This window comes from Brienomyrus brachyistius, chromosome 2 (assembly GCF_023856365.1).
Source record: "Brienomyrus brachyistius isolate T26 chromosome 2, BBRACH_0.4, whole genome shotgun sequence".
Taxonomy (NCBI): Eukaryota; Metazoa; Chordata; class Actinopteri; order Osteoglossiformes; family Mormyridae; genus Brienomyrus; species Brienomyrus brachyistius.
In genome coordinates this window covers 31,238,054-31,262,499 of record NC_064534.1, presented here as the reverse complement: position 1 = coordinate 31,262,499, position 24,446 = coordinate 31,238,054, and the positions used below count along the sequence as shown (strand labels likewise).

At 43.5% G+C, this 24,446-nt stretch overlaps 3 protein-coding genes across 4 annotated transcripts in view; 1 reads left to right on the top strand and 2 right to left on the bottom strand.

The window, feature by feature from the left end:
* The window catches only part of ksr2 (kinase suppressor of ras 2), a 93,912-nt gene extending 87,635 nt beyond the window's left edge, over positions 1-6,277 (bottom strand). The window contains exon 1 of the mRNA XM_048995756.1: positions 5,517-6,277. Within this exon, the coding sequence (XP_048851713.1) occupies positions 5,517-5,693 (177 nt within the window). The 5' untranslated portion in view covers positions 5,694-6,277. The remainder of the gene's footprint in view (positions 1-5,516) is intronic.
* A 293-nt stretch (positions 6,278-6,570) lies between these two features.
* rfc5 (replication factor C (activator 1) 5) lies at positions 6,571-17,923 on the top strand. Its single transcript, XM_048996014.1, is given in 12 exon segments — positions 6,571-7,297; positions 12,003-12,067; positions 12,154-12,290; positions 12,744-12,823; positions 12,939-13,012; positions 13,423-13,582; positions 14,160-14,241; positions 14,321-14,450; positions 15,647-15,724; positions 16,949-16,956; positions 16,958-17,004; positions 17,725-17,923. Coding segments are annotated over 12 exon segments (1,005 nt in total). The 5' UTR covers positions 6,571-7,250; the 3' UTR covers positions 17,822-17,923.
* wsb2 (WD repeat and SOCS box containing 2) lies at positions 17,867-22,532 on the bottom strand. Of its 2 annotated transcripts, XM_048995856.1 has the most exons (9): positions 21,988-22,529; positions 21,670-21,841; positions 21,385-21,587; positions 20,524-20,655; positions 19,862-19,962; positions 19,583-19,764; positions 19,364-19,462; positions 19,073-19,189; positions 17,867-18,960 (listed from the first exon to the last, which is right to left on the bottom strand). In XM_048995856.1, the coding sequence occupies exons 1-9, from the start codon at positions 22,031-22,033 to the stop codon at positions 18,750-18,752; spliced, it is 1,263 nt and encodes a 420-aa protein (XP_048851813.1). In that variant the 5' UTR covers positions 22,034-22,529; the 3' UTR covers positions 17,867-18,749. The 2 variants fall into 2 exon arrangements, with proteins under 2 accessions (XP_048851813.1, XP_048851823.1); XM_048995866.1 differs by lacking the exon at positions 21,670-21,841 and having other exon boundaries at positions 21,988-22,532.
* Between the last annotated feature and the right edge of the window lie 1,914 nt (positions 22,533-24,446).

The window sequence follows — 24,446 nt, the reverse complement described above, 5'->3', positions numbered from 1 at the left end:
ATAATTTATAATTATGCTGTTGTTATTAAAGCACAAGTTCTGTTCGCTTCACTGTTATATTTCTGATTAGTATATCATGTAGTTATTATCAGCATCTGTTTTCCAGGACGGGGTCAAGGTGAGCCTATCCCAGGAAGTAGCGGTCGCAGGACACCTATATGTTACAGGAGCATCTGTAGAGATGCACGATATATAGATTAACATATCGGTACTGGCTGATTTTTGTTATTTAATGTTATAAAATTAAGATATCAGTATCGGTTGAACGCGTCAGTCTTGGCTGCTATTGCAGGCCGATATTGAAAGTTTACCAGTATTAAACGTTGGCAGCATCAGAGCTAAAGACATAACTACTAAAATAATGGAGATGACTGCCTTAGATGGACAGCCATTTTCCATAGTGGAGAATGATGGATTTCATAGGGTTGCCACTTACAGTGTGAATATATAAGGGACACCACCCCTCGTCCCCGGGTCTCCAAGAATAAAATGTCTAGAGGGAGGGGGGGGGGATCAATTGCGTGGTCCGAAAATACAGCACAAATCGTGTCCCATATGGGTTCCAAAGAGGAAACAGCAACATGGCAACTGTACTTAGAAGAGATCTGGATGTGGCAGCCTTCAGGGCGGATTTACACGGCCCCCACCTGGCAAGTGCTTCAGGAGTTACCACTACTGAACTGCATGTGTTTTGTGCTGCAGAATGAGCTTCACTCGCACAGAGGCAGCCGTGGGAATCAAACTCACGACCGTGAAGGTGTCAGGTCACGCGGGTTACCGCTGAAGCGCTGCACTGGTCCCTCTGCTTTACAGTTACCATCAAACTTAATAATCAAACAGCTTCCGGGAAACACCATATCTGGGAGGACATCTGCATGCAGTTTACAGAAGTCTTCAGCCCAAGTTATGGATTGAGAGTACAAATTGTCTCTCCAGCTGGCAGTACACCCCCCAAAGACCCCAATCACATGACATAAGCACTCTCCCTTAGTCCAGGGGCAACATGAAATAATGATAATTTAGGTTTCAACAAATATAATAACTGTGTTTAAAATCAAACATAGCAGGTGCCATAACAGGTATAAAATAGCATTTTTATATAACAGTTAAACAAACATAACAGTTTCAAACAAGCACAGTTGTTCATCTTCTCCTAGTTTAGTGTGGCCAGACTGCATCTGATTATCTTTTAGCTTTTCTTATAATGTCTAACAACTAAAAAGTCAGAAGACGACTCCTGGATGACCCAAACCTCAAACACAGGTACCTTTTAAATGAATTTGGCACTATGATTGTAATATTTAGTTCTGGATGCAAGAGAAGAGCAACAATTGAAAATTGAAATAAAGTTTAAGTAAAATAAGAAAACAAAATTTAAGAATAGAAATGAATTTCATTGAGCATGCTCAGTAAATATTCAGTTAAAAATGTTCTGATTTTTAATTGTATTTAGCTGTAGTTTTCCCTAAACCTAGAGTATCATTGCATTTATAAGAGACATCTTACCTATAATATAAAATCAGAATCTGTGTAATTTTAAAAATACATACCCAGGCTTCTGAAATCACATGAGGTGATTCCTCGGTGTTCTGTCGATTTCAAGAGAAATGGGAACTGGCTGAAGGCGTCAGCAGTCAAGCTGACTGGCTTTACCAGCTGATGGGAACTGTGGATTTGGACGGACTGAAGCTGACTGGCACACTGCCTCCCTATCCATTGAAATCACTCAAATACGACAGATAAAGATGAGAACGAAACACAACATGCCATCCATAGCCTGGAGAGGGCGCGGGGGGTAGGAATCTCTATGCCGTTACCTCGCGGAGCTTCAGCGCACCATTCCCAATAAAGTCAGCCACGCAGAAACTGTGAGCAAACTCCGCATTTACATCACCACACAGACATAGCGGAGAGCCACCTACATTTTTCAGTTTCGCAGCCAAGTCAACTTGCAATCTTGATGCTACCAGACAGATGAGCGCATAGAAAACTGTACAAACAACAATGCATATGGCCGAATGCGAAAACAATTCTTTCTCTGCATACTGTTCAGTTCATCACTAAATACTTGTTGTTCTTGGATTTAAATATGAGGATGAGAAAACGAAGCGTTTGTTTACATAATTTCATGCTGCAACTCTTAAAATTCCTCTGTACACTACAGAGAGTATGAATTATTAACAGAATCACATTTTCCACTTTATTATAATACAATATAAAAGAAAATAAAAGACAGTTATAGCCTGAAGAACTTTGTGAATGACTTGTTATTAATATTAGTCTTCATTTTGTTATGTTTAGGACACAGGAGGAAAATCAGTCCCAATGGGATTTTTCTTATCTTAAAATGGTTATTTTGGAATTGATTTCAAGCTAAAAGTCTGAACTCCATCCACAGGAGACCACCCACACTACCTACAGATTGGGTTTTTATGAGTCAACCAACATTATATAAAAGTGATGTTTGTGCTACATTAAAAAAATATAATAAAAAACACAAATATCAACCCTGATCTAAGCATTAACAAATTATCCCGGGGGGGGGGGGGGGGGGGATTTAATTTTGGGTATGTCCATATATCATCTGATACTCTGATGCCTTTTTTATAAGTGTGTTGACCTAATAAACAGCATTCTGATCTGTGCTTGCTCCGGCCAATGTGCAAAGGGTCACATTTTCTCTTCAGGGACCTGGATGCTGGATTAGCTTGAATGGGTTATAGAGAGCCATAAGTGGGGAGCGTTACTGACTCAAAAGCGAGGCCACAAACACACGTACTGAACGAACTTTAAAAGCTCTGCCATGCCCCGCCTCCAGCAAACTGCCATGACACAGCATCAGCTCCCCAAAATTCAACCAGGAGCCTGTCTATTGATTCATCCATCCATCCAGCCATTGGCAATGGGCACGAGGCAGGGAACATATCCCAGGATGGGGGGCCAGCCCATCACAGGGCACACTCACACACCAACTCACACATGCACACCTACGGGCAATTTAGCAACTCCAATTAGCCTCAGCATGTTTTTGGACTGTGGGGGGAAACCGGAGTACCCGGAGGAAACCCCACAATGACATGGGGAGAACATGCAAACTCCGCACACATTAAAACCCTTATTCCTGGTGTCCTAAAAACCAGCTACCATTTGGTCTCTGGGTCTGTGGCTTGTCATGTGCTTGGAGTCACATAATTGACTTCCAGAAGCTGCTCCCAGTCCAGCCTTCAAACAGAGTGTCAGGGAATGTGTGTTTCTCATCTGATGTTTTGAAACTTCCTCCCTAAGGAGGAATCCTTTGGACAGAAATTTTTGCTGAATTCATTTTACCAACTAAACATCTAAACAATGGTACAGCAAAAAAACATTTAGATTCTCTTCTTAGATTTTGACTTCTTACAGTCCTAAATCATTAATATTAAGTTTGGAGTGCTATGTTTCATATTTCTACTGAAAAAGTTACTTTAAATAGATACTTTAAAAAGTAAACATTTAAAAAATAGGTTAGCAATACTTTAAATGGCTCAAACTAATTTGTTTAAAGACTTTTTAAACTGGAGTAAATAAATAATATACTGTATAAAAACACCAGACAGATAAGCTTTCCCAGGAAGCATCCTGTTTAAGCTGTAGATTCATATCCTTTATAACTGTATCCTTTATTCAAGTGTATCAGTGGGTACCATGTAAACTATGCAAGTTATTTTCTATAAATAAAGTGACACAAATTGAGATTTTCTCAGCAAAACTGATACACATTGATATTCTTTTAGTCTAAGGTTTTTTCCTTGCCAGGAAACAAAGTATTTACAATGAACTTCTAAACAACTTCATGAAAAGCCTTTTTTTATGAGATATCAATAAAATACAATATGTCAAATAATGTTTAAGAGAAAGCCATTTAGTCTGGCTATTCAGATCTGAAAGCATGAAAAGGTCACTCGTGCTACTGCGGGAATCTCCTCACTTCACATCTTTAATGTCACGCCTCATAACATCACCAAAGCTGGCTCCCTACCTGTTGTCATTCTGGGCCTAACTGTAGGTGGTCCTCACACACCCCTTGTTACCCCTGTCATTCCTTCAACGTGCTCTTATTTTGTACCTGTTTAACTGCGAGTTATTTATCGTACTTGAATGCGAAACTTTCGCCCACAGAAGCGAGGCAAACCTGGTGCACCATTCCGCATGTTAAATCCCTTCATCACAGGCCCTACTCTTATAATGCAGATTCTGCGTGACAACACACATTCACTGCGCTGAGAAATCAAAAACTCAACATTTTTCCAGTTTTTGAGGAAAAACATTCAAGAATATATCTGAGCACATCACAGTACACAGAAAACCATTTAAGTTTTCACTTAGATGTTGGAGATCGAGCAATCCTGAAAATTATAGCACCTACCTACATGTATTTGGCATAATCAATATTTGCAGAACAACGAGGGTCTTTCAGCACGCCCGAGAAATACATTATGCTCCTTCTACCATAATAAGCATAAAGAAACACCGACTTCAGCCCTGGTAATATACGGCCATGCCAAATATGACAAATATTTCAGCTGTACGCGTGGGCTGACTTTCAGATTACGCTTTAAATCACGGAAAGGCCCAAGTTTGAGTTTATCCACGACCACCGATTGCAATCAAGTAAAGCCGCAACAGCAAGAAAAACACATGTTCAGAGCATAAAAGCGTCAGTCACACTCACGGTTTATTTATTTATAATATTTTTCTTTATTTTATTTAAGTAACCCCGGTAAATTTAGTTAAAATGGTTTAAAATTCCCCGCCTACGGATGTGTCCACTGGGGGGGTCGTTGGTTTAAACCATCCTGAAAACATGTGAACCTAAATCCACTGCTCCGTTACCTTAAGTAGCATGACACACACACACACACACACATACATACACACACACACAGACACACACACATACGTAGCCTATGTAGGAATACAAGTGTACAAGAATACAAGGTGTCCGTTGCAAAACTGAGGATAAAACGCTATTTTGCTCAATTAAAATAATCCTTCCATAATTAAGAATAAAATGGGTCAACTTTTAAACTGTCTCAAAATTGAACGCGCAAATGTACCACAATCCTCTGCGCAATGAGATACAGTTGACCATTTTAGAAATTAGCAAGCTAATTTTTTAAAATATACATTTAAAATGCCGACAGAGGCTCGTAGTGTAGGGCCTTAAGGTTTTGCTGGGAAAATATGATGGGAATTGAATGGCAGAGCCGCCTTGTTCACCACCTGCAGAACGCGCAAGCTCACAACACTGCAGCTTTTTAATTTATTACACCGCACGCAAGCCAACATATAGCTGGGGGAAAAATTAAGAAATACACCCGATTCTTTTAAATTTAGCCAGTATTGCACCGTTCAATTGCAAACATATGCATCGTACAATATAAATAATTGCATTGCACAGGGAGACATCACTACCTCTTTGCTGGGTGCGTTATGGCTACATTTTATTACATGTGAAAAAAAGCTGAGGATTCGCTTACCTCCAGTGTTCGTATTTCCTTTTGTGTCAAGTCGTTGGATGTGGCACATTTGGTCCTTAAACCTTCCAAACTGGATATGCTAATGTCTATCATATTTTGCACCAGCTCACACTGCTCCAGCGCTTTTTGCAAACTCAGATGCTGCTCCTCGCTTTTTGTCATATTCTCCTCGTCCATAGTTTGCGAGCAGTGGTCGTTTGTATCTCACTTTCCCGAATTTGATCCTAAAGTATCGTTCAAATGAATCGCCGATCAGATGGAAACAAGTTGGTAAACGCAAAGTAGCTGGATTTATCAATTATTTAAATGTGTTTTAAAAAAGGTTTTTTTTCCCCCTATTTGGAAGGCGACTTCATTGTAAACGTCCTTTTTGTATTCCCTGACGAAGTGTTTTCATAAGGGTAGTTCAGGTAGTGGTACTGAAGCTGAGAGCTGAGCTAACAGCAAGATACACAATTTCGAGAGAAATAAAATTTGACCACAGCGCTCGCCTCTCCTGGATCCATTGCGTGGCTCAGAGTCAAGATAAATAAAATAATAAAAAAATGTTTAACACATCACTGCACAATGAATAAACACTAAACGGCAAACGTAACCGTTTTTGTTTCTTTCTTTCTTTTTTGTTTTTGTTTCTTTTTTTAAAGGTGGCGTGTACATTGGGTGTACGTACTCCCCGTCTCCCGAGCCATCAGCCGCATCCCGGCGCTCTCCCTCCGCACCGACATGTTCCCTGTCAATCAAACGAGCGGCTTTCGCAGCATCAGCGGCGCCGTCGGACGGGCCAGCCCGAAATCTCGCGAGATGTGTTCACCCTCCGACACCCCCCGCCCCCCACTCGCTTTCTTTATAACTGTAGTGCACCAGCAGAGGTAAGCAAATTTAACTTAAAACTGGCGGCTTATTAGTTTTGCGTCGTTTTGCTGTAGTTGTATGGATTAATTTATAAATTTATTTTTTAAAAATGTTTATATAGTCCTGATCAGTATAAGCTGTACTATTATGCAGTATGGAGAAAAAAAATGAGAGCTGTATAAGTGGTTTCGATAAATTAATATGAATGATAAATAATATACAGTAATAATGCAATTACCTTATCCTGTTTAAAGCGTAGCCGCTGTCTAAGGCAGTTTTCATGTTTTCATGCTTTCTCGGAAGTATAATTGGACATGATCGCCGTTTATTGATGCTATAGGGCACGTTTGACAGGTCAAGTTCCCAGTCAAAATCATGACAAGTCATAATTTTGTTAAACATTTCTTGTCCCAGTTCCTACCTTCTGCTAATAAAGAAGTGGCTACGTTTAAATATAAGGACATGTGTTTTCTTAATCCCTGGTTTTAAACCGATTTAAATACAAGTTGACAATATACATATGTAAAATGCAACATATCGACTGGAAATCTTTATAACACCTAGTACCTGTTATTGTTATGTGTCAATATTGGTACTTGCAATAGTTCATTTAGAGTATACGTGACGATATCACGTATGCGCAAAGCGCAGCATTTGCGTTTTGGAACTTGAGGAAAACGAAAGTTGCGCGTTTCCTTCTGCAGTAAATCCCGCCTCTGGGGCTTTATGCCAAGCATCCGATTGGATGATAGCTTGCCGTCAAGCGGTTTGTGCGAATCTGGGATTGGCGCAGACTTTGCAAAAGTGCGCCAACTGAGCGCTCTGCAGAAATTTGTTTGTGTGAGTTACATGAAAAACACGCTGGAAGTGTAGCAAGAGGACATGGCTTCAACGAGTAAAGCGGCATTACAGACAAGAAATCTACCGTGGTAAGATCGTTAATCACTGAAGAAAATGTGGTGCTTCTTTGCAAGGGGTGGGTGTCAGTAACTGGTGCTTCCCTACTAGCTTCTCTTTGTGCTGGCTTTTTCTTCTTATATTGCAGTGTTATTTATACAGCCAAGAGCAATTCGGTAATTGAAAAAAATATATAACTATTATAACTGCGAATTAGCTACCTGGCTTAATATACTTGTAGCCAGTAAACAAATATTTATTATGACCGGGCATCGGTACATGGAGACTTCTGAACCAGTGGTAGGCGGGATTAACCCGTGCTGCCAATCACTGGGGTAGCCCAATCGCAAAGTAGTATGTAACCGAGAACGGGGAAGGTCCAATACCGTGATTGATAGCACAAAAAAGCCCCGCCCACCGTGCTCTTCTACGATACACTTCATTTAGTGATGATTGGAAATGTGCAGCCACGGTTAAATTTAACCGTCGTTTATTAAAATTCCATTTGAATATGATTTAGGGGGAAATCCTGTCAGATTTTCTAACAGGAGCTAGTTAAAAAAAAAAAGTCAAAAAGACAAAAATTCAAATATATATCAAACAAGTTATATGAATAATATACACATAATTATTATTAATCTACTAGTCGCAATATTTTAAAATAAATGTGATGAGTGGTTACCCAGTGTTAAGCGCTTTTGCCTCATACTTCCAGAGTGGGTTCGAAACCTGCTTTTAGTCTGTGTGTACCTCCATGAACTCTGGTTTCATCAGACAGTCCAGAGACATACAATTAAGCTAATTGGTTTCTCTAAATTGCCTGCAGTATGTGAGAGAGAGGGTGTGTGCACATGCTCTGTGATGGATTGACCAATGTGGCCTGTAGACTTGGCACCAGCTCCTGGTCTCCTCATGACCCTGTTCAGAATACATGTTTGGAAGATGGATGGATGGCACATTGATTTATACGCAAAACAGCTACAATCCTTCATAACACCCTTAATCCTACAAGTATGTAGCAGATTGACAGTGCTTCTTTTAAGTTAAATGAAATTCTAGATGCAGCGTTTACATGCAGAGAGCAGATGTATTTATGCTTGTGTATGAAAGTGGTCAGTGAATTAAACATAACACATTGCAGGTCTCCAAACCAACTTCTTCCACTTGTAGCACTGGGGGTCCTTACTGAATATTTTAGGAGCACCTATACAAAATGCAGGTGCACCATTTTAACCAACATGCAACGCAACACATTCATATTTTTATGCCATCTTATCCGTATTACTGATAAATGGTTTAGTAATAAACATATAATTTACAGAAATAACAAGGTCTTGTTTTATTTTTAAAAAAGTAGAAGTAGTGCTTTAAGAGAATAATCATTAAGTTAAATGTTTTTGTTTTTTAATTAAACATAAACACCAAAGTTCGTTGTCACCAAAGAGACAAGCGAGAGTGTATATGGACCGAACACAGGCAAATGACATCCTGTGCAGGATCGCCCCCAACCCACGTTGTCATGATGACGACAGCCTTGTGTTTGTGCGTGATTAGAGTGGAGAGCTGTCTCTCTCACACACACGTACACACAGTTATAGCGTTGGGTATTGTTTAGATGTTACTGATTCCAAATCTGATTCTGATTCTCCTCATCAAATCCGGTTCTTATTGATTCTTTGTTCCAGATTATAAATTTTAATAACAAAACATTGCATTTATTCCCTTAAAAGAGATCAGCTTTTACCACAAAGGTTACTTAAAGCAGTTATGTGATTTCCATATTTTGTTAACAGAAAAACAGGGTGTTTAAAGATAAAACCAGAGGCTTGCCACTGTTGTCAGTAATACTTTTCTGTTTAATCTGCCTAATCTGGATGGAACACAGGTCCAGTTTATAATAAATAGGTAAGTGGTACATAAATCAGGTTTTATCCATAACGCATCTTAATATCGCATGGTACTTGAGGCTAACTTAGTGAAACAATAACCAAATGAATTTGTGTGTGTTTGTGTATACACACACACAGACACACTTTCCATCCACTGTAGCCATGTGTTTAAAAATACATATAATGTCCATTTAAGCCACATTTGTACATGAAGACCGTGGTGTTGTTGCAATGCCAAAATATTTGTTTCAATACTGATGCTATTTTTTGTATATATATGTATTTATATTTTTCAGACAAAAAAGGGGGAAATGTGCTTAAATGTCGTTATTGTGCTTTATGTCAAACAAAAATGTTTTTAATGAAATTCAGGCCATTTGCAGGCAGGTCTGTTAAAATTTAAGTGTATTAGTCAAAAAGGCAAGCATTCTTTTGTCTGTTGGGTTGAATTAATTGCTAAGTTTGGGTCACTCATGAAATGGAACCACGCATCTCTGTAAACTTTATGAATATGTATGTTACCGCTACGGAGAGACTTTTTCATCACTCTTGATTTCTTTCATGGACGAAATAGGGGAGCGAACGAATTAGCTATCACCTGTCTGTTTTTAAATTCGTTGATAAGGTCGGGATATTTGTCCAACAGTTGTTTGGCTAGGTGGTGTTCGACGAAGCAGGATTTCTCAGTTAGCTGGTTAAGTTAAGCCAGAAGTCGTGATAATCCAATAGAAATGCTCCTTAACTAAACTCCTTTTGGACAATCATGACTTCTAGCTTTAGTTAACCCAGCTAACTGTGAAATCCTGCTTCATGAACACTCTCCAGGTTTCACGTGTTTGCCTCCTTTTGTGAGATGCACTTCAAAACAGCCCTTGAAGAGCGGTGCTGCTTTGATTAGGGGTTCGTCCTTTTTGCTGACTTTAGAGCTGAAACATCCCCATATTTCACTTCAGGCCTCCTCTTTGTCACCGAGCTCAGGCTTTGCTGAAGCCGCTGCAGTCTCTTCCAGTCTAACCTCTGAACAAAGTGGAAAAAGTGCACCGCTCTCTGCTGTTGCTCTCTGGTGTTTCTTGCAGCATCACACATCCCAGTAGACCAGGGGTGTCCACACTATTTCAGCTTGCAAGCTACTTATAAATGACAAAATCAAAATGATCTACCTACTATAAAAATACAAAGCATTTAGTTATTTATAGATATACTGAGTATTCTTTGTTATTATTATTAATAATAATAATAATAATTTCCATTGGCATAAATTAAGCATTTTTTAATTGAACTGGGATTTTAGTTCCTTCACCTCCCTCTTTCTCAGCTCGCTTTTCGGAGGGAAGTTAACGTCATAGTTTCTATGAACAGTCCAAAATGCCGCTCGCATTTCCCTTCATCGCAATAGCAACGGTAGACTGACAGATGAACGCAATTCGAATATGACATTGTGGGGGGAAAAAACTCCTCCTTCCATTCCGCATGGAAGTGGTAGGTTATTGGCTTCGTACTTGGTCCTGCTCCCCCATTCAGTTTTATACCCCCTCTTAAGTTTAGTAGAAATAAATTGGAGTTTTGCAGCAGCTGGCGCGGTTGATCGCGGCATCCTTCCTCTATTTTTTATGCCTTGCGATCTACCCACTCTAGCTTTGCGATCGACCAGTAGATCGCGATCGATGTATTGGGCACCCCTCCACTAATGCACAGTTACTGCTATCAGCGTTGAGCTTAATGAGACAGATTCCTTTTAGCCAGATGAAATAGCCATTCACATAAATAAACATATTGTTTTTATTTTTTTCTTCAAAATGCTGGTATTGTACCATTTTCCAAACTCTAGTACCGGTTTAGCAGCAGTCAGTATCGAAACTAATCACTGGCTTATTGTCTTAGTAATGGAGTCTCTCTATTTGACAATCCCTGCCGGCCCCTGGAGGATGGGCTCCCCCTTTCAGTCTGGTCCCTCCCAAGGTTTCTTCCTTCTAGGGAGTTTTTCCTTGCCACTGTCGCCTTTGGCTTACTCACTGGGGGCTTTGGGTGAGGATGCTGTAAAGCGCTTTCAGACAATGTAATGTTGTGATAATGCGCTATACAAAAATAAATTTGTTGTTGTTGTTGGAGTATTTCTCAATTAATGACAGTGGCTTGGGTCATATTTAACCAAAATATTTAATAGTAATTAATTGGTGATGCGTAACTTTTGATACCGTCCAGACATTACATTCAAGTATTTAGACTGTTTTAAAAAGCAAAACTATTCCGGAATTTTGAAATCCCCCAAGATACAGCTTCACTAAAAGGAAATACCGTGGTATGCTGTGGTGCCATTATACCATCCAAACCTAAATATTAAGTCTCTTAGTAAATGCGTTTTTTGGTTCGTAAACATGACAATAATTTCAAGTAAAAACCTGTTAAGTGGAGTTGTCGTGCATTAACCCTTACATAGTTGATTAAAAGCGTGCATGTAGGAATCAATAAATGCAACCGTAATTCAAATGTCTTATCAAATTCCCGGTTCTTGAACATTTAGAACTGTTTATAACTTGAAACCAGTTCTCAATATCCAACCCTACACACCAATCCTCGCTCCCTCCCAATGTTTCACGTAATATACGATAATGGTTTAAGAGGAAAAACAAATTTCAAGTCGTACTGGTGTGCCTAGTCATACTAATATAATAGTCACAGTCTGGAGCCCTGCATTGTCAAATATGTGCCAGTGTAACGAAAGTGGATGTGCTGTTCAGAGAGGTGGCTTTTGAGTCCACCCCTGGGGGCCTGGGTGGAGCTTGACAGCCTGTCACTCTGTGTTCACATGACTGGCGTTCATTGCAAGTTCATTGCATTACTCTCGCAGGGTTGAGAAGTACAGGCCACAGACGTTGGATGATCTCATCTCTCACCAAGACATCCTGAGTACAAGTAGGTAGCCCACTGCCTGTGTGTGACAGAGCTGAGTAATGCTGGCCAGCGTAGGTAATCAGCAGCGCCGTGGGTGTATGTTTCAGTTCAGAAGTTCATCAATGAGGACCGCTTGCCGCATCTCCTCTTCTACGGACCTCCGGGAACGGGGAAGACCTCAACTATTCTCGCTTGTGCCAAGCAGCTGTACAAGGACAAAGAGTTCAATTCCATGGTCTTGGAGGTATCCCATCTCTCACGTTGCCAGTCAAGTTTTAGCCAAATTCCCATTGGCTTATGGGTTCCTGTTTATGTGAAACTAACGAGTGATCCCACCCACCGCGGACTTAGCCAGATTCCCATTGACTTACGGGTTTCCGTTTATATTAAATCAACCAGTGATCCTGCCTACCATGGGTTTCCAAATCTTATGTTTCCCACCACTAGTACACAGTCACTGCAATAAATCACTTTATCCTGAAACTGTTATTTATCTTTTATTTACCGTGATTGTTTAAATCAGGCGAGGCAGTTACGGACAGGTCACACAGCTCTGTTTGAACTGGGACCTCTGTACTGAAAAATGGCTGAAACAGAACTGAGTAAATAATTACTTTACTGTAGCTGAGCCGCCTGCACTTGGATAATATATTTGCATAAAGCATTTGATAAATTGGACTGGCCTATGTTTCAAAAGTTGAATGCATCGGATGACAGGGGAATTGACGTCGTCCGAGGGCCCATCCTGAGCTTCGCCAGCACACGGACTATTTTCAAGTGAGCCCCCCCCGCGCTCTCTCCCCATTGCCCCTGTGTGGATCTCAGGCTCTCCATTGATGAAATATGGTGTATGTGTGATTTTTTAATATTTTTTTTGCTCTCCTGCCTCCAGGAAAGGCTTCAAGTTGGTTATATTAGACGAGGCAGATGCCATGACCCAGGATGCACAGAACGCCCTGAGGAGAGGTAAACCATCTGCCTCGCCTTTCTTCACGCTGAGCACCAAATGGCCAAGGTCTCCAATGACGAGCCTATGGTTTTCACACTGCCTGCTTGCCTGTATCCTGACTCTGCATTCAGCTCTGGCTCCAACCTCGCAGAGCGTAATTTCTGGAGGCTCCGCTACCGCCGGAGCCCTTGTTTACCTCAGTCTTTGGTTTACTGGGTTAGGTCTGTTTGCTAGTTGGCAAGATAAGTGGGCCATGTGACAGGAAGCACATGGAAGTGGGGCTAGGTTTGGAAGGACGGAGATTATTTTGCTTAATTAATTAATTGCACGCCATCAATCCGCTAAGCAGCAGTGTTACTAACTGAGGAATCCATCGGTCGTCCAAGCGTGAGTAATCGCCCCACTGTGTTATTTGTTTGTCATGCAGTTATCGAGAAGTTTACAGAGAACACCAGGTTTTGCCTGATCTGCAATTACCTGTCCAAGATCATCCCAGCCCTGCAGTCCAGGTGCACACGCTTCCGCTTCGGCCCGCTGTCCCGGGACCAGATCGTCCCCAGGCTGGAGTATGTCACCCAGCAGGAGAAGTATGTTTCTTGGCAGGGGGTGTGGGGGGGGGTCTTCTGCCTGCCCTTCCTTGATGGCACTGAAGAACAAGCAGCAACTGAAAGTGACCTTTAAGAGTAAATTTATTAATATGTGTAACTCTGAAAGTTACAGTTCTAAAGTAATTAGAAATAAAAATAATGCAAAACCTATTCTCACTTATAGGCATTTATTTTATCTGAGATGTTATAGGGGACAATTCTTGTTTTGTGCATATAGATATGTATTCATACGTACGATTAACACAAGTAATATTTCATATGTTATATATTTTATACATTTATGTATATTGTTATGTGTTTTTCTTTTGAATATGATCTGTATGGTAGCAAATACATACTTCTAGTATTTTGTTACTGCCGGTTTCTGGCAAAGTGACTTTTACCCGTTTATCACTTGGATATTTTCGGTCGATCCGTTCAGGGCATGTACCGTACTCAGGAGAGCACAGTGCAGTCCTGTGTGGGACTAGAACCAGCAACCATGGTGTTTTTGACTGTGCCCACACAGATTGACCTGATGAGGGCGCTAGGCTAATCATGAAGCATGTCTTTGCAGCATTGACATCAGCCCAGATGGAGTGAAGGCACTGGTCACGTTGTCCTCGGGAGATATGCGGAAGGCCTTAAACATCTTGCAGGTACGTGAATGTCCTGCGTGCACCTACACCCTGGCACCACCCACTCCCCACCTCACCCCCCGGGCCCGGTCTTCTGCAGAGCACCAGCATGGCATACGGGAAGGTGACAGAGGACTCTGTGCACACATGCACAGGCCATCCGCTGAAGTCGGACATCGCCAACATCCTGGACTGGGCCCTGAACAAAGACTTCACCTCGGCCTACAAGCGTATCCTTCTGGGCGGAAAGCAGAGAGGATTTATCAGAGACGGCAGAAGCGTCCATCGCCTCTGCAAAATCTACTTCCTCAAAAAATGTATTTATTACTATTTAGTCAATAAAAATGTTACACCTCCCTCCACTAGCTCTTTGTAGAGTAAGTTGTCCGCGAAGGGCAGCCAGCTGTTGGGGCGCCCAGGGAGCTGGGGGATAGACGTGCTGAGGCTGGGCTTGAACCGGCAACCTTGTGATTACAAGCACACAGGCTTAGAGCACTGAACCACACGCTGCACTGTGTTGAGATAAAAAAGTTTCTGATAAAATCTATATATTTTTTTTTCAAATCTGCATTTCTTCAAGCAGATAAAAATTTTGAGTTGGCTTTTTCTAATTTCTGGCCAGCTATGATGAAATAATTTGTTTTTTAATTTTAGTAAACATTTTTTGGTTTTAGATGAGTTATACTAGTAAACTGGCTCTCATTGTCATGTTAAAAACAGCGAATGTTTCAGCTCAGCAGGAAGCCTGATGACTTTAACAGATTAAGTAACTTCAGCATCCTGCGTTGCATTTCTTTCCCTTCCACTTTAACTTGGGCATTTTTAATCTCTCTTTCAATTAACATTTTGTTGACAATCCCAGAAATGGATCCTGAAACTAACTTTTTGAGGCAGAAATTTATTATAGTTAATTACAAATTATTTTTTTAAGTAATTATTCAACATTGTTTTCTGGTCTGTCTTAGTTGTGACCGTTGGCAGTTAAAATCGCTCAGTGAAGCAGCAGCAACACATTAATCTCTGTATTCATGTTCAGTGTGACCCCCTCTGATTGGGAGACGACGTACCATGTAAAGAAGATGCAGGAGGATTCCTGAGAGATGATGCTTGGAAGAGAATTGTGGGGTAGTCAACAGGCTAGTCATTGGTCTTGCTGACCATTACATGGTGTGGTTTAAAGGGATCACTGTGCTTGATGGCACTGAGGTCAGGTGTGTGTAACAAGCGTTGGGTATGCACCCAGGGCTTTGTGCTCCATGTGAGGTGGAGACCTTTCACTCTGTGAACTCTGTCTGTGTGCCCCCTTGGTTTTTGGAGGTAACACTGAATATCAAGATGTCCGATTTCCCTGTCCTGCTAGTACATAGTGTCCTAATTCAATGGACTTTGGGCGTGTATAAGTGTCCGTCCTTAATTTTTCCCACAGAGATCCTACATCTCAAAACCCTCAAAGGCCTGGCATTGCAGGACATCCTGACTGAGGTCCATCTTCTCATCCACAGAGGTATTGCACTCCCCCCTCCCTTCCCGAGTGGGACGGTATTTGGAAATGCAGTAGACACACATGTCATGTCGTTAAACCGCATCGACTCAGTATATGCATAGAACTCCCCAGTTCAGTGGTAAAATTCTCCCACGATGCATTATGGCGTGCATCCTGACTCGGTCACAGCCTCTGTCTGAAATCCTCCGCTGGGTCTAAACATGAAGTACCGGTGTGAAACGGAGGATTAGCTCATTGCAGTGGGCTTTAGTAGAGCCCAGCGCGGGGCAATGCCCAGAAGAGGCCTAAACCTGGATCTGACACCATCTGCATAGTGACGGTGTAGATGTTTTCTTGTTCCGGTTTCCCTGGAGACCCTTCTGGTTGGCATGGCAACGGGACGTTCCTACTGTAGGAGGAGCCATTTGCCAGCATTGAATTTACCGCACGCTTTACTTCTGCTAAGTTGGGGGTGGGAAACAAAAACAAAAAGCAGAGTTATCTTGTTATGTATAACTTGTGTTAAATATTAAGCTTTATTTCTATAACTTCATTGGAATAACAGACTTGACAGGAGCCTTTGTCTGTGTATCTCCCCTGTTGAATGTCAAACGCCTGAAGCAACAGTGTTTTTTAAAGAATGGTTGAAACAAAAGCCTTACACAAAGAAAGCCTTGCTGGACGGTGTTTAGATAAAACGTGGCATGATGTTCCAATAGTGATTCTCAACAAAGCCTCTTGGAATAACTTTGAGGGAATCCCCCGTTAGACCTGAAAGCTCCTTTATGATGTGACCACAGTGCATTTTTTTTCTCCTCCAAATGCCATCCTATGAATGCAGTAACCCCCCCCATCTGCAGGCAGTCGGGGGGCCCCTGTCCTTTGTCACAGACTCAGGTGGAAACGCTTCTGTTTCCAGAGGAAAATTTTCAGACCAAAACAAAAATAGATGTGGGTTTGTTTACCGTCTGCCTGGGCAGAAGCTCTTTCCAGAAAAGTGAAAGCCACGCTTGCAGCTCTGCCCGTTTACCAGCGAGCCCCCTCCTGTCCCATCGTGCTACTCAGACCGTTTGCCCAGTCAGACAGGCTGCTGACATCACTCATGGGTTTCGGAATGACTAGCACAGCATTTTTTAGCATGTGCTCTGTCGTTCCTCCTACTACTGTTAATCACTGCCGTAGGATATTATCTTTATTTTTTAAAGTTGCTGATGATTTATTTAACTTAATTTTATTTTTGAACAGTGGACTTCCCCACCGTCGATTCGAATAGGCTTGCTCATCAAGTTGGCGGACATCGAGTAAGTATTTGGGGTTTTAAATTGGGTTACAACGGGCTGATCCAAATTTTAGGTAATAGATGTAATAAATATGCAATTCATATGTTATGTTTCTGAATATCTTGATATGTTAGCCTTTCGCTGAGCATATGTCTGCTGCTTTTTGAGCAGCGGTTGTTTTATATGAGGGGAACACAACGCAAATTAGTCTGTTACGGTTACAGATGATCCACAGCTGCGATTCTTCCCCGGCAGGTTGGGAACTAAGTCAGATACGTGCCCTGGCCGAGTCGTCTTGCTCATAATTAATCAGGGCTCATTAAAGAGTTGGGTGTTTAATCTTAATCTGCTTGATTTTCCCACGTCATTGAGTTGAGTTTCAGGAAATGATAGGTGAGGGTTGGAGTTTAGTGAAAGGCGTGAGTGCGTCAGCAAGCTGTGTGTACTTAACAAAACCCCTGTGCGTGGTTTCTGCTCTTTGGATTGCAGAAGCTCATTCCAAGTAGGCTGAGCTTGATTTCCCCTAAGAGGTCAGAGTTTTTACACGTCAACCTTCATCTTAGGAGACAGACGACATATTGTCTAGTTTTGATATTGATGTCAGTATCATTTCACTCCGGGCCAAAACTCCCACCATCTTCTCGGTATCAAGCCACAACTAAGGCTTCTTAGTCTACAGTTAAACTGGGAACAGTCTCACTATCGGAGATTAAGTGTTTTTGTTCCATCTCTGTAAATCAGGTACCGCTTAGCGTCTGGGACAAGTGAGAAGATTCAGCTGAGTTCAATGGTGGCGGCATTCCAGGCTGTGCGAGACCTGGTGGTCAGCAGCACATGAGCCGTCACCCTCCCTGTGGTGGCCCCCCAACCCAAGAGACAACACTTTTGTAGTTATAAATGCTTTAATGATTTTCGAAATAAATATTTTGCACTTGCATGACCAAGGAATGTTATTTAGTAAATGTATCCAACCGGAAATGAGTATTTGTTTCACAGAGCAGTACTTTGAGCCTCTCTGTGCCACATTAAACCACACGCCCTTTACACAGTAGTTTGTTCATTAAACACGGCTGGTCGTTTCTATTTCTGAGTGGAAGTTAACCTTCCTCCCAAAGAGTTATATCGGTAAGGGATGTGCTGTATCTACGGGGAGATGTGATACACAATGTGAACTCTTGCCCCTGTTCTGAGGTTATTTTTTCCCTGGTCATCCATCCTGCTATGTCATGTCAGTATTTCCTCACACCAAGACCCCCCCCCCCCCCCCCAAAAAAAAGGAGATGATTATTTCTCCACCTGCAGATTAACAGAATAGAGAACCAGAGGACTGAGAAATATCAGTATTATCTATAAATATACAGAATATTACCTGAAAGTTACTCATAACTGAATATTAAGGTGAGAAGTTTCCAATGGATAATTTCTGTTCCCGATTTGATACTTGTGCACATTAAGCATTGAATTATTTCCTCACCCACAATACGAGCAGCTAATGCTTATAATTTTCATGAACACCAGTTCCGACTTGGATTCCAAAGAAACTTGTCAGCCCTGATTCTGGGACTTATTTTGATGATTAATAGTAACAACAAAAAAGGCTGATATCAAGGTCATTAGTGGGATGTCAGTTGATTTTTTAAAATTTTGGCTCCCTAGCAGTCGTTTTGGTCCTCGGCACCATTCACTATGGCTTATTTACACAGCTGCGCGGCTCCAGTCCACCAGAGGAGTCCTCAGCACAAAGCTGTAGGGTCCTGAGTCCCCGTTCAGTCTAGCGGTAGCTGGTGCATCCCACAGCGAGCCTCGTGACACCCCCGCAGGTTCCTGTAGGTGAGGAAGTCCTTTATCTTGTTGGGAATGGGCAGAGCCATCACCTGGTGGGTAGAGGTGTGGCACCGCAGGGACACCCGACTCAGGTGGCTAAGACTCGGCACAGGTCGGGGCGTCCTCCAGAACTTCACGTGTCCATCCCTAGTGCTGCCAACATCAGAAAGCTCAGATGAAGCCAGAAACTGAGTTCAAACCCATTTGCTGCCGTAATACATAAAGCACTGCGGTTTTATTGCAAGGACCAAAGGTTTGCCGTTACCCTGTCGCAACAACGCCTCCATGTGGATGGAATGTGCAGCACAGACCATTTGAGAAGCGAAGGAGATCAGTCTCCATGGCTGGGTTGTCCTGACCCAGTTTCCAAATCCGTATTGCCCTGGGAATCACCAAGATCAACCATGAAATAAGGCCCCCTGCGTCTGATGGGATGACACAAGCCCCCCCCCATCTTCCATATCCATGCTTCCCTGTCGAGAGCAGCCACTAACATTAACATCTCTTTGGACTGTGAATGGAGACATAACGAACGGAGCTTCTCCAGTCATCATACCTGTCCTCCGTGACAAAAGCCAGATGCAGGCCCTCGGTAGAGAAGCAGACGGCGCGGATCGGCGTGTTCATGATATCGTGATCACAGTATAGACAGTCCCTGATGAACAAAAACAGCCCTGGATTAAATGTGTTGTACGTGTTAATGATGATGCTTCTGCAACACAGGCAGCATGGACAAGTGCACACACCCCACACCCTTCCAGCAGAGGCATCTTACCTCAACACGATGAGACGCTCGCCGGAGTGGGGGTCAAACACGTCAATTTCCCACCTTGTGGCGAAAGCTGCGATGGCCAGCAGCGCCCCGTCAGGCGAGAAGTCACATGACACGGGGAACATGTCGAAGCCCTGCAGGTTCTTCATGAAGGTGTAAGAGCGGAGACTCCAAAGGTACACCCTCTGGGCAGAGAGGGGAGCAGCCAGAAAAACCAGTCCGATAGAGACACAGAAGCCAGGAAACAACAGATTGCCTAATTAAACAAAAAAAGGGATTTACCGTGTTCCCCCTACAAACAGATGCAATCATGCTAGAGTCCGGGGAGATACTGCAACTGTAAACCCAACTTGTATGACCAGTCAGAACATGGAAGTTGTTGCCTGGTGGGGGGGGGGGGGGGGGGGGGGGGGGGGACGACGACATTAGTTTCTTCTGGCAGAAGTCACCACAGCATAAACCACAACTTATATTTATGACTTAGAAAATTATTCCAATCGTTTAACGTTTATTCCCTCAATTTCTCCTTCCAAAATGTCACATTTTTAAAAGCCCTCCAGTGCAGGGTCAGAACTGGCCCCAGAGACCCACTGCATGGCCTGGGGGGAACCCCCGGATGACAATTTAAAGACACTAATTAAGCGAAAGTCCACATCCTCAGACAACTGTGTTACAAGAGTCTACATGAGAACATGGCGAGTAACTGCACCACCCATGTTTTTGAAGAGTTACTCATAATTCAGAATTCCCAGTAATTCTCACAGCTTGTTGACGCCCTCAGTTACATGAATCTACACCATGCTGAAGTCATACCAGTTTTTCCAGTAGGAACACTTGAGGCAAGGCCAGGTGTTCAAATGGATGTTTATCACGCCATCCCCATACACAGCCTGCCACTACGGGCAGGCAAGCAGGACAACAGGCCAGAGAAGGGCTCCTCCCACCTGGTTTGCTCAAGTCCCAAATCCGTAACGTTTTGTCCCGAGATCCGGACACGAGCGTGAGGCTTCCGTTCGGCGTGAAAGCCAAGTCCCGAACGACCCCCTGATGGCCTGTCAGATGGAAAAGCTGATTTCCTGAAAAGAGAGAACACACATCCCTCCAATGACAACCCATCTTCCAAAGCCATTTATTCTTGGCAGGCCTGAAGCCAATTCCAGGAAAAACACTGGACCTTGATTAGGATCCCAGTATAGCGGACACACACTTCTATACTGCATACAATTCACAGGCATGTAACCACATTCCTGGACACCCACACAGACAGATAGAGATGTGCATCTGGGTGGGGCAGTATTTCCCACAACCATGGAAATGTGAGGCGCTAATCACTGACCCACTGTACTGCCAGTTAAAGTATAATGAGTAAAGAATGTAAATTCTGATGCTGGTTACCCATAGGATGCTAAGGGGGGGGGGGGAATCACATTTGAATTTTGAGGGATTCACATGTATTTTTACGTTGTAGGGGATTTTAAGGGCCTTGCTCAAGGGCCCAGTGGTGACATCACCCCACTGAACCTGGAATTCGAACCTGGGATTTGAACCAGTATATTAATCCGCCAAGCCACCCCCAGCCCCCAAACCATGCACCTCTATGACAATAGCAACAAATTCATTATAATAGCTTCCTTGCAAATTCCTTAGACACTGCATAACAGTATTTCCCATCTAAACAAAATGTTTTGCCTGCTTAGTTATGTTACCTGTAGTGTACTACTGCATCTATGTAGGCTATCAAATGCCAACCATGCATTAAAAATGTCAGGAATTTCTGCTATAGCTTCATAATCTTAAAAACACACCTGTAGCCACTTCCCATATTTTAATATTTCCGTTGTTAAGGCCAGTTGCCAGAAGCAGCTCGGGCGGTACGCCTTTGACATTTGTGTGGCTTGCAAACTTGGAGGTAACAGGTCCAAAGGCCAGGCTCCACACACTGTGGCCGCACTGCAGTGTCCGCTCCCTGCTCCTCGGGGCCTCCTCCATCTCCGCGCTCCGGTGTCGCCTGTACGTGACAGCATGAGGTTAGGTAGGCGACACGGTAAGCGGGGGCTGGGAGGACGCACGGACTGCAATGCACGACGTACTCGACGTCCTGCAGGGGCCAAGGCAGCAGCTTTACGATGCCGTGTCCCAGGGACCATGCAAAGCAGCCGCCGTCCGGGGAGAAGCGCACGCTCCACGTCTCGCACCCTGCGCGTCCGTCCAGCGGCGGCGGGTGCACAGGCTTCAGCTCCAACATCAGCGCGCCTGGCGTCGCTGCATCATAATAATAATTTTTATTATTATTATTATTATAAATACGATCCGAACACTCGATGTGCAGACGTGCTCCGGCGCCTCCACTCCTCCCCCTTTCTGCGTCCAAACGCCATTTCCTTACACAGACCCGCGGACGCGTTTACCTGCCCCGCGTCGCTCATCCTTTGACGAACACGGCGGTGACTGCATCCCTGCCCTCGTCCTCCTCCCCGCACCACTCCGGCTTTTCCTCAATCCCGCAACGTGCTTTTCCGTTTCGCCCCCGGCATCGGTCCGAAACACGGCCGTACGACCGACAAGCGAATCCGATCGGCGCCGTCTAAGCAGAGAGAGCCGGGCAGCCTGTCACTCCGGAAATGCGGCATTTAGCTAACATAGCCGGCTCTGTAACAAAGTACTATAATTATACTGATGAGTAAATGTATAATTAGAAAGCCAAGCACACGTCAAGCTCGCCCGGATACCGCCGTAGGATACGGTTCAATACCGGAAATAAACGGCCCCCCTCTTACAGCAGGCAGCCTTCCTGTTTTACCACCTGACTTGCACACGTGTTGCTGTTGTCATGCATCACTGTCTTCACGTTTTGTTTTAGTTTTTTTCCCAGACAATCGCTCTGTTTTATCTAATTAAAACGACGACAGGGCCTGCGGCCGACTTAAGGATCAGTCCTGCCTTTTCCTGGACGGGCGTTTAACCTTCGTCCTGTGTTCGCTTTCTGTACGCATCTCTTATGTTAGACGGGTGGGTGCCGACCCGTGTCTTAAATCAGCCATAAAATACCCTCAAAACAATTATTTATCATCCAGTTTGTTTTCTTACCTATTTGGTTACCTTGTTAGGCTTCCTTTTCCATGAAAAGATTGGTTTAATATTTTTATTGTGGCTTTCTGGACCTTTCTTTTGACAGCATATTTCTCGTTTTCAATGAAAAATAGTAAAATGGTAGATTGTTTTTTTATGTATTTTTTTTTAAATATATATTTTCCTGATGTACAGTAGTACACAAATTCATGTGGTGTTTTTATGCATTAAAAAGGGGTCGGTTGCCGACCCCAACAGCAGAGCTGTCATAATGTTGACCAGAGCATTTATAATTTAGTGATTTAAAAAAAAATCTGTTTAAATAGAAGTTCCTGACAAAGTCAAAAAGCCTTGGTGCAGTAAACAAATTTATGTGGTGCTTGTATGTATTTAAAACTTACAAACGGGTCGGTGCCGACCCCAACACCATAGGAAGGTTAAGTTGAACTAAACAGTATTTTCCCCCCAAAGAGATTTAGCATGCGTGTGTGTGTGTGTGTGTGTGCCCTGTGACGGACTGGCGTACCATTCAAGGTGCACACCTGCTTTATGCCACCTCAGATAGACTCTAAGTCACCCACCACCAGGTCCAAGATAAGCAGTCAAAGGTTGGCTAAATGGATAAATTGGCTAAGCCCTCGGGGTGTATGAGATTCAGCCAGAGTACCTAAAGGCTGTAGATGTTGTGGGGCTGTCATGGCTGACACGCCTTCTATACAGCGCGTGGAGGTCAGGGACAGTGATGCTGGATTGGCAGACCGGAGTGGTGGTCCCCTTATTTAAGAAAGGGGACCGGAGGGTGTGTTCCAACTACAGGGGGACCACACTTCTCAGCTTTCCTGGGAAAGTCTATTCCGGGGTGCTGGAGAGGAGGGTGAGATCGATTGTCGAATCTCGGATTCAGGAAGAACAATGTGGTTTTCATCCTGGCCGTGGAACACTGGACCAGCTTTACACCCCTGCGAGGGTACTGGAGGGGGCCTGGGAGTTTACCTATCCAGTTTACATGTGTTTTGTGGACTTGGAAAAGGCTTACGACCGTGTTCCCCGAGATGCTCTGTGGGGGGGTGCTTCGGGGGTTTGGGGTTTGGGATCCATTATTGTGGGCGATTCGGTCCCTATATGAACGGAGCAGAAGCTTGGTCCGCATTGCTGGTAATAAGTCGGACGTGTTCCCAGTGCGTGTTGGGCTCCGCCAGGGCTGCCCTCTGTCCTGTTTATAATGTTTATGGACAGGATTTCTAGGCGCAGTCAGAGTGTTGAGGGTGTCCAGTTTGGTGGCCTCAGGATTTCGTTGCTGCTTTTTGCGGATGACGTCGTCCTGTTGGCTTCATCTGCCGGGAACCTCCAGCGTGCTCTGGGGCGGTTCGCAGCCGAGGGCGAAGCGGCAGGGATGAGGATTAGCACCTCCAAGTCCGAGACCATGGTTCTCAGCCGGAAACGGGTGGGTTGCCCTCTTCAGGTCAGGGAGGAGGTACTGCCTCAAGTGAAGGAGTTCAAGTATCTTGGGGTCTCTTTCACGATTGAGGGTAGGCGAGATCGAGAGCTGGACAGACGGATCGGAGCGGTGTCTGCAGTTTTGCAGGCGCTTAACCGGCTTGTCATGACTAAGAAAGAACTGAGCTGGAAAGCAAAGCTCTCGATCTATTGGTCCATCTTCGTTCCTACCCTCACCTATGGTCATGAGCTAATGACGGAGAGAATGAGACTGCAGATACAGGCGGCCGAAATGAGGTTTCTCCGCAGGGTGTCTGGGCTCTCCCTTAGAGATAGGGTGAGGAGCTCAGATATCCGGGAG

What these genes read in the sequence shown, in the direction of transcription:
- wsb2 (XM_048995856.1), bottom strand. Translation starts at nt 22,033, where the DNA reads ATGCAGTCACCGCCGTGTTCGTCAAAGGATGAGCGACGCGGGGCAG. An exon ending in GAGCGTCTCATCGTGTTGAG is followed by an intron (nt 19,463 to 19,582) that starts GTAAGATGCCTC and finishes TTTGTTCATCAG; the next exon opens with GGACTGTCTATACTGTGATC. An exon ending in GCTTTTGTCACGGAGGACAG is followed by an intron (nt 19,190 to 19,363) that starts GTATGATGACTG and finishes GGTGATTCCCAG; the next exon opens with GGCAATACGGATTTGGAAAC.